Source organism: Neovison vison, chromosome 6, assembly GCF_020171115.1.
Source record: "Neovison vison isolate M4711 chromosome 6, ASM_NN_V1, whole genome shotgun sequence".
In the NCBI taxonomy this organism is placed as follows: domain Eukaryota; kingdom Metazoa; phylum Chordata; class Mammalia; order Carnivora; family Mustelidae; genus Neogale; species Neogale vison.
The window spans coordinates 219,090,231-219,103,819 of NC_058096.1; the positions used below are offsets into that span (position 1 = coordinate 219,090,231).

At 60.3% G+C, this 13,589-nt stretch overlaps 1 protein-coding gene across 2 annotated transcripts in view; it reads right to left on the bottom strand.

The window, feature by feature from the left end:
• The window catches only part of FBN3 (fibrillin 3), a 52,355-nt gene that overhangs the window by 32,324 nt on the left and 6,442 nt on the right, over positions 1–13,589 (bottom strand). Inside the window, exons 9-30 of one of the 2 annotated variants that reach the window (XM_044255424.1) lie at positions 13,154–13,306; positions 12,862–13,044; positions 12,414–12,551; positions 12,203–12,322; positions 11,977–12,102; positions 10,795–10,917; positions 10,404–10,679; positions 10,074–10,127; positions 8,529–8,654; positions 8,317–8,442; positions 7,185–7,304; positions 6,903–7,040; positions 6,710–6,760; positions 6,315–6,440; positions 4,500–4,724; positions 4,223–4,348; positions 3,770–3,898; positions 2,612–2,737; positions 1,757–1,882; positions 1,516–1,638; positions 1,246–1,371; positions 232–357 (exon numbers count right to left, since the gene is read on the bottom strand). In XM_044255424.1, coding sequence (XP_044111359.1) covers positions 232–357; positions 1,246–1,371; positions 1,516–1,638; positions 1,757–1,882; positions 2,612–2,737; positions 3,770–3,898; positions 4,223–4,348; positions 4,500–4,724; positions 6,315–6,440; positions 6,710–6,760; positions 6,903–7,040; positions 7,185–7,304; positions 8,317–8,442; positions 8,529–8,654; positions 10,074–10,127; positions 10,404–10,679; positions 10,795–10,917; positions 11,977–12,102; positions 12,203–12,322; positions 12,414–12,551; positions 12,862–13,044; positions 13,154–13,306 — 2,967 coding nt within the window. Of the gene's footprint in view, positions 1–231; positions 358–1,245; positions 1,372–1,515; positions 1,639–1,756; positions 1,883–2,611; positions 2,738–3,769; positions 3,899–4,222; positions 4,349–4,499; positions 4,725–6,314; positions 6,441–6,709; positions 6,761–6,902; positions 7,041–7,184; positions 7,305–8,316; positions 8,443–8,528; positions 8,655–10,073; positions 10,128–10,403; positions 10,680–10,794; positions 10,918–11,976; positions 12,103–12,202; positions 12,323–12,413; positions 12,558–12,861; positions 13,045–13,153; positions 13,307–13,589 lie in introns of both variants that reach the window. The other variant, XM_044255425.1, reaches the window with a different exon arrangement.

Below are 13,589 nucleotides of genomic sequence, written 5' to 3' on the forward strand. Positions count from 1 at the left end.
TGCTGAATGTGTGCCCCCGTGTCGCTTAAAGTCATCAGGCTGGCGTGCTTTGGGGACACCACCGGGGACACCTGGGACTGCAGAGGTTTGTGCTAAGGGGAGCGCCGGGGGAACCTGACCTGGTCCTGTTTCTGCTTTAACACCACCTGTGTTAATCTAGAAGAATGAGGTCTGGCTGTACTCAGCCCTGAGGGGAGGGGTAGACCCCAGGACCCCTGGCCGCCTGCTCACCGGAACAGCCCGTGGCCCCCTTCCTGATGATGTAACCGGGCTGGCAGTGGCAGACAAAGGAACCCTCTGTGTTCTCACAGTCCCCGTGGAGGCAAAGGTGAGGGCTCAGGTCACACTCGTTCACGTCTGTGGGATGACCAGGAGAGGAAGCAGGTAAGGGTGGAGGGGGTGCGTGAGCGGGGCTGCGTGGCCTGCCACGTGTTGAGGCTGTCCCCGTCCATCTCCAGGACTGGGGAGCTCCTTCCGGTTCCACCACCAGGCGATTAGGAATGTCCTGTCAACACGTGACACAGTGTATTCTGTAGCACATATCTGGCACGGGTTCTCAAAAGGATTTTGTGGCTGAATACATTTAGAGTACATGGAGCTAAATGAAGTGAGCTGGGTTTTTCTGCTACAGGCCTTGTCCGAGCCTTTATGCCAACGTGGATCTGCAAGAAGGACACAGAGCCGTAAAAGAATTCCCTGTTTGATTTGATCTGAAGCGCAGAAGTGCTCCCTAAGACTCCTGCAATCAGAACCCCCAGCTGCACCGGGCTGGACTCGTCTCCTGCGGAGGGAGTTACACTCTTCCTTCCTGGAGCGTCCCCACTCTGGCCCCAGCCCTGCCCTGACGGGGCAGACACCTGTTCCCCAGAGTCTGGCAGCCCGGACAGGACAATGACCACGGTCTGAGAAGCCTGGGGTCCCCAAGCTGGGCTCAGGGAGCAGTTCTGAGTGTCCTTCCATCTTGCTCACTGTTACACCCAAGACGCCTCAGGGTGCAGTGATCTTAAAATGCAGCCCGGGAAGCGGGGTATAAAGCTTTGTGTGTATCAGGTACCGGGGGAGAGGTTGGCACAGGGTTCGGGGCTCTGCTGCTCTGAATCCGATCCCACAGGCTCTGGCCCATCCCCCTTGCCCGCATGCGACAGGGAAGGGGCCCGACGTCGGCCTCGGCTGTGTGCTTCCCCGTGGAAGACCTGGCATGTGAGTTCAGACGCTGTCTTCTGCACCTCAGGCCCAGCTCCTCACCAACGCATGTCCTTGCATCCAGTGTCGCCATGAATCCTTCATAGCACAGGCAGCGGTGGCCCCCAGGCACGTTGGTGCACTGGCCCCCATCACAGATGTCCGGGGTCTCCGCACACTCATCCACATCTAGGGGAGCAGGGAGGGCGGCTGGGCTCTAATTGGGCAGGAAGGGAGGGGGAGCCCAAGGGACCCTGCCACAGCGTCAGTGGCCTGTCCCAGGTCTGGCTGCTTTCACCTGGGACGGCTTGTTGGCTCCCCCCTCCCACATACCTGCACATGTCTTCCCGTCGGGCATCAGTGAGTAGCCACGTCCGCAGCCACAGCGGTAGCTGCCCTCCGTGTTGGTGCAGTGCGCCTCACAGCCACCGTTCCCAGTGAGACATTCGTTGATGTCTGCGGGAGGCAGGGCAGAGGTGGAGGGACGGGGCCATGGGGCGGGGCCAGGCTTGGGGCTGGCGGGCCACTCCCACCCGCGCCCCGCCCCGCTGTTGGCAGGTGGGCGTGGTCTCACCCGAGCAGCCCTGGCCGTCAGGCGTGCTCTGGAAGCCCCCGTGGCAGGAGCACTGGAAGGCCCCAATGACGTTGACACAGTGGCCGTGGGGACACAGGCCGTCACTCAGGGAACACTCGTCGACATCTGTGGGGGAGAGCGCGTGGCTCGTGGGGCCAGGTGTGAGCGGATGGCCGACATGGACCCTTCTGCCATCTACAGGCCCCTGAGACACTGGGACACGCGTGCACACCAGTGGTCTCACACACGCGCAAACACCCTCGCACGGAACACACTCTTCCTGAACAAACACACGCCCACACTCCGCCCACTCACAAGGCTCACACACGCTCCCTATATGCACAGACTTGCCTGTTGTAGACGCACATCGGCACCCACGTGCTGGTTCACAGACGCTCACACACACACACTCACAATCACAGACACACACATTCACACCATGTGCACTCCCACGGACTCACAAACACCTGCCACCCACACCTGCCTTTGTGTCAATGCACACCCAGCTGCAGGCTCAGACCCCCACACAAACACACCCTCGGACCCCTTCACCTGCAAACACCCTCACCCAGGAGCAAACACATACTCACACTTAGACACACACTTCTCGCAAGCTCACGCAGGCCCACAAATAGACACAAATCACACACTCACTCTTGTGTAGACACCAATACACATCTCCACACGGACACACACAGGCTCTCCCATCTCACATGTGCAACCGCTCACGTGTACACGGACTCATGGACTCACACGTGCACATTCACACGCAGGTATGTCGTCAGATGTGCACAAACATGCATTCCCACTACGACACTCACCCCACCGACGCCCGCACACCGGGGGCACGCTCACCCTCACAGGCGGGGCCCTGCGCCGTCAGCGCATGTCCGGGGGGGCACTGACACGTGAAGCTCCCGTCCGTGTTGACACAGCTCCCGCCCCGGCACAGCAGCGGGTCCCGCACACACTCGTCCACGTCTGGGCATGTGGAAGAGAGAGCAGCTGTGAAAGCCTGGACCAGGGCAGGGCGGGGCCGGGCTCATGGAAGCTGTCCACCCCCCCTCCCCACACACACACCCGCCCTGCCCAGGAGAGCCTGGAGGCTTGGAGCTCCGGTGAGAGAGTTTGAGCTGAAAGGGGCAGGGGCAAGTCAGCCCAAGAAGGAAGCTGGAATCCGCAGGACAGTCAGGGCCATGAGGCTGACATTCCTGGAATCACCGAAGGAGACCCTGAGAAGCCATCCCGTAGCACAGTCTCCAGGTATCCGTGCGGGGAGCGGGCTGCAGCTCCAGCCTCCTCAAGCTCCAGTCTTGTGTCCCTCCTTCCACCCCTCAGGCCCACCCCAGGGCCTTGGCACCTGCTGTTCTCCCTTCAGGCCGATCTTCCAGCCCCTCATCACCACATTTAGTCCCACTCTCTCAGCCACAACCTCAGGCCCCCCCAGAACGGGCCATCCCTGGGGACCCCACCCCACCCCATCACGTAGCCCCCTCGGATGCTTCTCACAGTGGCCATTTTGCATGTGTCTGGGGATTTGTTTTAGGAACATCGGTCTCCCCATCAGGTCATGAGCTCCGAGAGACGGGCTGCCTGCTGCTGAGCGCTTAGTGGTTCTTCTCAGTAGAGACACATGGAATGTTCACGGAATACATAAAAAAGGGAAGGAAGGAAAGTAGGGAGGGAGGGAGGGGAGGAGGGAGGGAAAAAAGGAAAGAGGAGCTCCTCTCTCCAGGGCCTTCTCTTCTCACAGGACCCCTGCCCTGGGGGAACTCACCCAGACCTCGGTCCCTAGGCCTCAATTCTGCATGACAGACCCGAGGTCCAGCAGCCTTCGGGACGCCACCGCGTGGCACCCAGATTGGCCGGGTCTCTGCTGGGTTGAGCTTCTCCCCACAACCCCCGCCTCGTCCATCACAGCAGCGTCCCCACCACCCCTCCCCTCAGCCCCAGCACCCATCGGACACCGCCCTGCCCGGGGCCACCCCGCGCAACAGCCCCGCGGCCACCTACCCACGCAGTTCTTCGTCAGCACCAAGCCACTCTCGTACCCACGGAAACACTCGCACTCAAAGCTCCCCGGGGTGTTGACACAGGTGCCCCGGCCGCAGAGGTCAGGGGAGATGTGGCACTCGTCAATGTCTGCAGAGAAAGGGGCAGGGGACAGACTCCACATCTGTAGACACCGGCGGGGGCTGCGTGGGAGCCTGAGCTGCCGAACTGAGCCCCGGGGGTGCGTCCACCGGCCAACTGCAGGGAGTTTCCTCCCTGGAGGTCCCCTCTGTCAGCCCCCCTTTCACAGTCAGGGTCCCTAAGGGCCAGAGGGGGGCAGCAACCTGCCCTGGGTCATGCCGCCGGCGGGCAGCCAGGACTAGAGGTGCCCATGGAAGGGGGTCCCGACTCCACATCTGCTTCGAAGCCCCCATTCCGGCCAGCATTCCCCACGGAGGCCAAGGGGGCCCATACCTGTGCAGTTCCTTCCCTGAGCATCAAGGGCGAAGCCCCCGGCACAGGAGCACCGGAAGCTGCCCACGGTGTTCCTGCAGGCGCCGTGCACGCAGAGGCTGGGGAACGCCTTGCACTCGTTCACGTCTGCGGTCGGGAGCAGAACGTGCGGTGGGTCAGACACGTCCCTGGGTTGCACGCCTCTACGCCCCCCCCCCCACCAACGCACTTCCCACCTCCAGGCCTAGCCTGGGCTGTGCCCTCTCCCTGCCCTCGGGGCTCCTGGTGCTGCACACACCTTTATAAAAGGGTTGGCCTGACAGGAAGTCCCTACTGGCGAAGCCCGGGCCCCGGGGACACAGGCTGGCAAACGCTGGGGACTCGGGCTCTGGGCATGCCTCGCATGCAGCCCCCCAGGCAGCCCCCACGGAGCAGCAGCAGACGTCCATCCGGTGTTTGCCAGGCAGGGCGGCCCCACACTCGTCCTCGTCCCAGTGCAGGAAACACGGCTCCAGACGCATGTCTACACAGAGGGTGACAGTCACCGGGTCCCCCCTCCCCCGCCACCACACCACACCACACCTGCCACCACATGGGCCACGCGGTCTCCCTCTGCAGAGTCTGTCTGACACGCTCTCCCCAGTAGGAAACGTGCAAGGGGAGTGACTTCCTCCAGCGGTGACAACTGTCCTGATGGTGTCATCCAACAGGGACATCGTAATGGTAATAACTTGTCCTGCTAAGGGGTCTGCTACGTGCTGGATGCTGTCCTAAGCTCCCCAACCCACATAATCTTCAAAATAGCATCAAGATGAACCTATTATTGTCACGGCCATTTTACAAGCAAGAAAACTGAGGCACAGAGGGGTTAGGGGGCCTCCCTGAGGCCACACAGTGAGCAAAAGGCAGAGCCGCGTTCACGCCAGGTCACCTGGCCCCAGAGCGTGTGCTTGGTCTGGAAAACTCCCTCCCAACCTGGCAGCAGATAAGCCTCCCTAGAGACCAGACACAAGGGACTAAGCCAGAGGCCACTAACTACATCCCTAGGTCAGCCACCTGTTTTTATAAATAAAGTTTTATTGACACACAACCACATCGCTTTGCTTCCGTATTGCCGGCGACTGCTTTTGCGTGACGTGACAGAGCTCAGCGGCCGCGGCAGAGACTGTGTGGCCCACGATGCCAAAATAGTTACCCCAGGCCCTTTCCAGAAAAAAGTTTGCTGACCCTTGATCTGGGACAATTTCTCTCTCTTTTCAAAAGGAACACACATTTTAGGCAGGTCGATCTGAAGTTGAGATCCTGTTCTAGAACCTTGAGAACTTCTGGGAACGCTTTGACATGCACAGGGATCCCCCCTGTACCCAATGCCCAGGTCCGGAGCTAACGGTCACGTCTGAGCAGACGGGGCCCGAGTCGCAGCCTCTCCGTTCACCTGGTCCTGAACTCAGCCCACACGGCCTGAAATGCAGCGGCTTTTTCCTCTTTACTCAGTTATTTCCTTTCCTTGGTTACATTTTTGGGCCAGTGGGAGACCCTCTGCCTGCCTAAAACTCAGCTCAGAAGGCAAGCAAATTTGAGAAGGCATCTACGAGAGGCTCCTAGCCAGTGGCAGGAGGAAACCGGACAGCAGGCAGAGAGCCTGTCTGCTGCCTGGGATGTGTTTTTGGCCCAGAAATGTCCGCCTCAAGATGTTGGCCAAGAAACCCTCACCCGGGGGGAAAACAGCTCCGATCTCTGCGCCTGAGGGGGAGCCATTCAGAAGGAATGTTGGAGCCCGGGATGCTGAGGGAGATTCCGGGCACACTAGGGGTGCCCGGTGAGCAGACCCACCCCGAATCAAAATTCTTCGGTGATGAGAAAGAATGAATACATTTGCAGACGCTACATCACAAGACCTTAACAGGTGCCGCAGACCTTGTTAAAGGGCAGCGAAGCGAAAGGGTGAGCCCCCAAAACACACAAGATCCTCTATTGAGACACGTCAGCAAGAAATGAGCAGGGAGCAGAGGGTCCCGGAGGTCTCCACAAATCCCTTCTGACCCCAGGAGGGGTCTCCAAGCACAGGGGTAGGGACAGTGGAGGGAGGGCAGGTGGCCCCGCACGGACTCACCCACGCACAGCCGGCCCGTGGCATCCAGCGTCAAGCCGTAGGGGCACTCGCAGCGGAAGGAGCCAGCAGTGTTGAGGCAGTGCCCGTTGGGACAGACCCCGGGGAAGACCTCGCATTCATTTACATCTGGGCGGGGACAGAACAGGAGGAGGGCAAGGCCTGGAGCTGCTCCTCTGGGACTTGGGACAGCCAGGTTGTCCCTTGGGAGGTAGGAAGGAACAGGGCCAGCCTCGGGGTATGGGGAACCTCAGGGGCAGACCTGGGCACCAAGGAGGGGAAAATTCTGTCTCGATCTCAAGACTTCAGGACCCCAGGCATCCCCCATGACCTGCATTTGTCGCCGTATCGCTTGCCCGGGGTGGGGTGGGGGGCACTACGGAAGGGCTGGGAGTTACCTTCACAGGTGAGCCCCGCTGTACGGGCAAAGCCATGGGCACAGGCAGGGTCTGTGGTTGGGAGAACCAGAGTGGGCACAGGAGTCACTCTCTCCATCAAGAGCCCCGTTCTCTGAACGGGCACCCAGGAAACCGCAGTGGCCATGCCTGGGTGTTCCCCCAGAGCTCAGGTGGGGGGCTCCCAGGGCATTACCAGGCTCGCAGCGTTCACAGGGGCTCCCCCAGGCAGCGCCAAGGGTGGCACAGCACTCAGACCGCAGGGAGGCTCCACGCAGGTTCGCTTCACAGCGGCCCTCCTGGACCTTGAGCCAGCAGGTGCCCCTGGTGATGTCTGCGGAGCAGGCGGAGACCCCGTTCACCTGCCAGCCTGCACCTGCAGGCTGACCCACAGAGACCCACCCTCCCCCGGGATGGGGTGCAGGGCTGGGCAGCAGAAGCAGTCCCTGCTACTCCATGGGACTCGGGGCCCTCTCACCTAGGCACATGGTGCCGGAGGGTCCCAGCCGGCTGCCAGGGGCGCATTCACAGGCATAGGAACCGGCCAGGTTCCGGCACACACCATTGACACACGGGTTGGACAGGCACTCGTTGATGTCTGCAAGGACAGCCCCCCACTGGGTCCTGAGCTGTTGGGAGAGGGGGCCCCAGCTGACCAGGGCCCCCTCCTCCCCAGTGGCCACCACATGCACATCCATGCGCGTGCACCTGACCAGACACGGCGTGTGCACGCAGGCAGGGTGCCCAGGGATGGAATGCACAGAAACCCACGAGTGCTTGCACTGAGCTGTGCAGGACACCCATGCAGGCACGCTGACACGGAGGGTCCTGTGAGCACGCACACACGACTGATGGGGAGGGACAGACACAGTGGGGCTCAGTGACCCTCAAGGGGGTCACAGCACACAAGAGGAGAAGGAGAGGCAGGAGGAAAGCCCAGAGAGGACAAAGCCAGGATGTGGCCGGGAAGCAGGCAGCTCCAAGGGCTGAACGGAGCGGGGTCTGAGGACGGACACACGGGGGACACGCTGGCGGACATGCTGGGGGACATGCTGGGGAACGAGGACCTTGCTGCAAAGTGTGTGCATGGTTGGACATGTGTGTGTATACATGCGTGTGCATGCACAAGGGCACAGGTGTGTGAACACATATCTAAGCGTGAGCCTAATGTAAAAGTGTGAGAATGTGGGCACACACATTTCTTAGGCCGTGTGCATGACTGGGTGGCCCTGTCTAGGAGTGTGAATATGGGGGTGTGTATGCGTTCTGAGTCAGTACCAGTACGAGTGCCTGGTTGCATACGCACACATGTGAACGTGTGAAGGTCTGGATGCATGCATAAGCGTGTGACTATGTGTGGCTGTGAGTACAAGTGAGTCAAGTGTGAGAGTAAGTGGCTGTGTGAATGTGGGTCTGAGTGTTCGAGTGCACGACCCCCATGCGTGTGTATAACTGTGTGAGACCAAGTGGGACTATTTGCCTGTGAGTGTGTGTGAATGAGTATACATGCATCTTCCAGCATGTGTGTGTGTGTACACACCACACTCAGGTGTCCGTGTGCACGCCCGTGTGTGCGCACGCGCCTCAGGCAGCGCGCTGGGACCCGATACCTTCGCAGGTCTCCGTGTCCCGTCTGAAGCTGAAGCCCCGGGGGCAGGAGCAGCTGTAGCTGCCGGGGCTGTTCCGGCACCAGCCGTTGTCACACAGGAGGCTGTTGCGAGCGCACTCGTCCACGTCTGCGGGGTCGGGGTGGCAGAGCGGGGTGAGGGGGTGCAGCGCGGGCGGCCCGCGCACCCGCCCGCGATCGGCTGGGCGCGCTCACCCACGCACTCCTTGCCGGTGGCGCCCGCCTCGTAGCCTGGGCCGCACACGCAGCGGTAGCTGCCCCGCAGGTTCTCACATGCGCCGTGGGCGCAGATGTTGGGGTCCAGGGCGCACTCGTTGATGTCTGCGGCAAGAAGAAGGCGGAGCGGCTGCCGGGCTCACAGGAGTCTCCAGAACCCTCCCCCGCCCCGTTTCCCTCTAAACCCGCGGTTTCCCTACACTGTGGACCTTTGGGGCTATTCTTTGCTGCGGGGTCTGTCCTGTGCATTGGAGAATGCTTTGGCCTCTACCCACCCCATGCCAACAGTACCCTTCCTGATATTTCTCCAGACCTTGCCAAATGTAACCTGTGCAGCCATGGGGGGGCGGGGGTGGGGGGGGACGGATTGTCCTCAGTTTGGAACCCATGGAACGAAAACTTGTACAGTAGCAACATGATACAAATTAAAGCAATCGTAATTGCTGACATTACAGAGTGTGTATTATTTTGTGCGTATTAACTCACAAGACCCTCATGACATCCCTGAAACAGGTCCTATTACTATCCCCACTTTGCAGACAAGGAAACAGAAGCAGAGAGGGTAAGTAACATCCCCCCATTACTGAATCCGTCAACAGGAGGGCCAGGATTTGAACCCAGGCATCTGGCTCCAGACCTGTGCCTTTCACTGGATGAGAGCATGGTGGTCCAGACATCTGTCCTCCCCTGATGGCCCAGCAGTCAGTGAGAAATCAACTGTATCCTAAATCCTTTCATTTCTGCGTGTGTGTGTGTGTGTGTGTGTTCAGCCAACTAACACAGAGACACACAAATGGGAAATTTCCTTTCCTTGCAAGTTTCAACTCTACAGATCAGGCACTTTGGGGTGAGACCTGCCGGCCACAGGAGATCAGCCAGGGACCCCAGGGTAGGGACTGTCTGGTTGTGGGGGCAACCGAAAGAATCACAGAGGCTGCCGAGTGAGCAGGCCAGAAAACACAGCTCAGGAGGGAAAGGAGGCGTGGGAGAAAGCATAGCTTTACACATCCACCATCCCCAGCTCTGTGGGTAGAATCGTGTCCTCCCCAAATTCATACATTAAAGTCCTAACCCCCAGGACCTCGGCATCTGACCTCACATGGAGAGCAGGTCTCTACGGAGGTAATGCTATTAAAACAAGGTCATGAGAGTAGATTCCCAATCCATGCCAATATGATGATTGTCTACTTACAAAAGGGAGAAATTTACACAGACACACACGCAGGGAGAGCCCCACATAAAGATGGAGGCAGAAAATGGAGGGATACTTCTACAAGGCAAGGAACACCAGAGATTGTCATTGACCACCAGAAACTGGAAGAGAAGCAAGGAAGGGCTCCTTCTTCACAGCCTTAGAAGGAACCCATGCGGCCTACACCTTGATCTCAGATTTTGAGCCTCCAGAGCTGCGGGAGAATACGTTTCTGTTGCTGAAGCCCCCAGCCTGTGGTCCTTGGCTAGGACAGACACAGCAAACTGACACGGTACCCCCCCAGCCCTCTCCCAACACCCGCTGCCACACACCTCTACCATCAGTGGTGACGCCCAGACCGCCGCGGCACAGAACCTGAAACTCGGCTGGAATGGCAGGGACAGGGAGAAGAGGGGCCAGTGGTCAGTGCTGAGCCGCAGCCACTCCCAAGGATGCGTCGCACAAGAGTCTGGGACCAAGATGCCTCCCCTCATGGAGAGAGTGATTTTCTGCGGTCTCTACTTGGGGAGAGTCACCGGCAGAGAGATGTCCTCCCCCACAAACCCATGCAAGACCTCTGTCCCTTCCCACCCCCAGGGTGATGAACTGGAAGGTGTACAGGAATGAAAAAGGCAGGTAGGGTCAGGCAGCAGGACACTCACCAGAGTTCCTGGCAGGACACGGCTGGCAGGGCTCCCCAAATCCGTGGTCTGGGCTAGCACAGCAGCACTCGGATTTGGTGACCGCACCCGGGAAGGGGCGGGCACAGGAGTCCTGCTCCAGGGTTCCATAGCAGGTGCTGCGCACATGCGTGTCCACGCACATGCGGCCGTCCGCGCCCACGGCCAGTCCCCCCGGGCAGTGGCAGCGAAAGGAGCCCTCGGTGTTGGTGCAGTGGCCGTTCACGCAGATGCCTGGAGTCTGGCACTCATCGATGTCTGTGGGGGTGGGGGAGGCACGGGGGCTCTGCATCACGTCCTCCCCAAATCTCTCCCCTCCCCGCCCATCACCGTCACCTCCATCCTATCCCACCTACCCAGCCCCTGGCCTCACCCACACAGGCGTGGCCGCTGGGCGCCAGCAGGAAGCCGGATTTGCAGAGACACGTGAAGCTGCCGTCCTCATTGATGCACACTCCATTGGTGCATGTGGTGGCGGCGGCACACTCATTGTGATCTAGGGACACCCGACCCCTCGCTGGGGCTAGCCCTGCCTGCAGACCAGCACCTCCCACTCACTTCTAGGTGGGGCAGCAGAGCGAGCGCTGAGCCCCCAGGACCCCACCCAGAGAAGCTGGGGGCCTGACTGGGCACCCCGTGGCTTGTCTGTGATTCTGTCTGCCTGGACGTCAGTCTGACTGCTGGAATGCAAACTCCCCTGGGGCATGACAGGGCTGCCTCCTCAGTCTGCATCTCCCTCCTGGCCCAGGTAGGTGCTCCATAAATATTTGTTCAGAGTTAAATAAATGAGGGGGCAGTCGTACGGCTCTGGGCATGTACTAAATGCCACTGAAATGTTCACTTCTAAATGACGGCATTTATCTCACCTCCATTTAAAACAAAGAAAAGGGGAAAACAGCTGACAAGAACATCGTCTGGTTGGAAGGAAGAGGTAGATGCAGGAACAAATATCAAAGCATCAGTTTTGCACAAAAAAAATTGCACCAGAAAAGGAAAAGATATGAATGAAAGATGTCAGGAAAATTTGTGCGTGGATGTCCACCGCAGTATTCTCTGTAATTGTGAAAAGTGGGAACAGCCCCGATGTCCATCATCTGAGGAGTGAAGAAGCGAGATGTGGCCCTCCACCCCCACACGGGCACGTCACTTGGCCACCAACAGGGGCGAGGCGCCGACACAACACAACGCTGCCGAAGTAAGATGGGGAGCCCCGCGGGAAGCCTGACCCAGGCACACCCCCCCGCCAAGGTCCTGATCCCATACTCTCAGCCAGATTCGCTGCCACCCAGCAGGTCCGAGGACGCGCTTGGGTCCTCGGTCGGACAGCCCTTGCTGGGATTCATGGCATGAACTCGGGAGGGGCCAGTGAAGGGTGAGTGGAGGCAACAAAGCGCAAGACGGTATCTCAGGCAGGCTGTCTGGGTTCTGAAGGGGGAGCACAGGCTCCATCTTCGGGAGGGACGTGGGTGATGCGGCAGGGGAGACGCGCAAGTGGCCCTCACGGGAGCCACCGGGGCCCCCAGGCCCCCTACCCGCCCGCCCATCCCCAACTCACCCACACAGTTCTTGCCGCCTGGGCCGAGCTCGAAGCCGGCATTGCAGACACACCGGAAGCTGCCGTCGGTGTTGATGCAGCGGCCGTGGCGGCAGAGGCTGCTGCCCACCAGGCACTCGTCCACGTCTGCAGTGGGGGGAAGGCAGCAGGCGGTGAGACCCGGACTCAGGCCGCAGATCCGCTCCCGGCAGCCCCGGCGTCCCCGCTCTCCGGTGGACAGCCATACCCACGCACGCCTGCTTGGCGGGCGTCGCCTGGAAGCCCTCGTGGCACTGGCAGTGGTAGGAGCCCGGGGTGTTGACGCAGTCTCCGTGGTGGCAGGGGTTGCTGGCGCATTCGTCCACGTCTGCGGGCAGACGACCCTGAGCCCCCGCCCACCGGCAGGCGCGGCCCCGCCCACCGGCGGGCGCGGCCCCGCCCACCCAGCCGGGACTCACCGACGCACTCCCCTCGAACGTCCTGCGTGTAGCCCGCGTTACACTCGCAGCGGTAGCTAGAAGGGGTGGGCAGGCAGCGGCCATTGAGACACAGATTGGTGAAGTGTCGGCAGATGTCAATGGTCCGGTTTAAGGTGGCTGTGCCTGAGGGAGAAAACAGGTGCCCCTGAGTCGAGGGCTTGCCTCTGCGCTGGGACACCCACTCTGAGGCTGGAACCCTGCCCACATCGGCCTGGCGTGGTGCCCTAACTTCAGACCCTCACACAAGGCCCAGATCCTGCCTTTGAGACCCAGATCCCAAATCTAGGCCCACCCCAGACCACTGTCAGTACTTTCACCTCCACTGCCCACGTCAGGACCCCCAGCCCCCAAAGAGTTGACCCACCCTCTGAAGCCTAGACCCACTCCCCCAGGTCTTGGATCCCTCTTCCCAAGTCCCAGGCCTCACCAATGTGGGCATTGCCAAGGCCCAGGCTGGGAACACCACGCCCACTGGAGCCATGGGGGCTGTGGCGACCCAGCCCAAGGCCAGGACCCACACCATTGGACCCAAAGCCAGGGAGACCGGGTAAGGGGCCAGGGTAGGAGGGCAGCAGTGGGAGCCCCTGCACACACAGTAGCTGGAACTCATCTGCAAAGAAGCAGGGTTTAAGGTCAGGCCCTCTGTTGTGCCCCAGGGCCCCTCCTCTGCAGGGAGGTCTGGGGGCAGAGGAGGGCAGGGGCAACCCCAGGCCACTCACCAGAGCCCCGCAGAGGACACGGCTCAGGGGCTGGGCCAGCTGCCCAGCACCTGCCCCTGTCACAGCAGCACTGCCTCTGAGTGTAATGGCCAGCAAGGTCTGCAGCACAGCGGCCTCCAATCAGCGTGGAGAAGCAGGTGCCGGCCCGGTAGTCTGTGATGGGGACGGGAAGGATTGGTCACCAGTCCTGGGTTCAAACCCCAGCTCCAAAACAGTCAGCAGGACAGGGCTCCTTGCAGCTCTGTGCCTCGGTTTCCCCATCCCTGGAACAGGGGTGCTCAGAGCATTCACCTCCCCTTGGAAGAGTGTTGCTGAGATAAAAAAGTGAAGCACCCATATCTGGCACGTGGCCGATTCTCACTGAATGAGAACCTTATTACGAAGATTTCCAAATTATCCCGGGAGATGGATTCGGGCTCTTTCCAAGCAAAAGCCT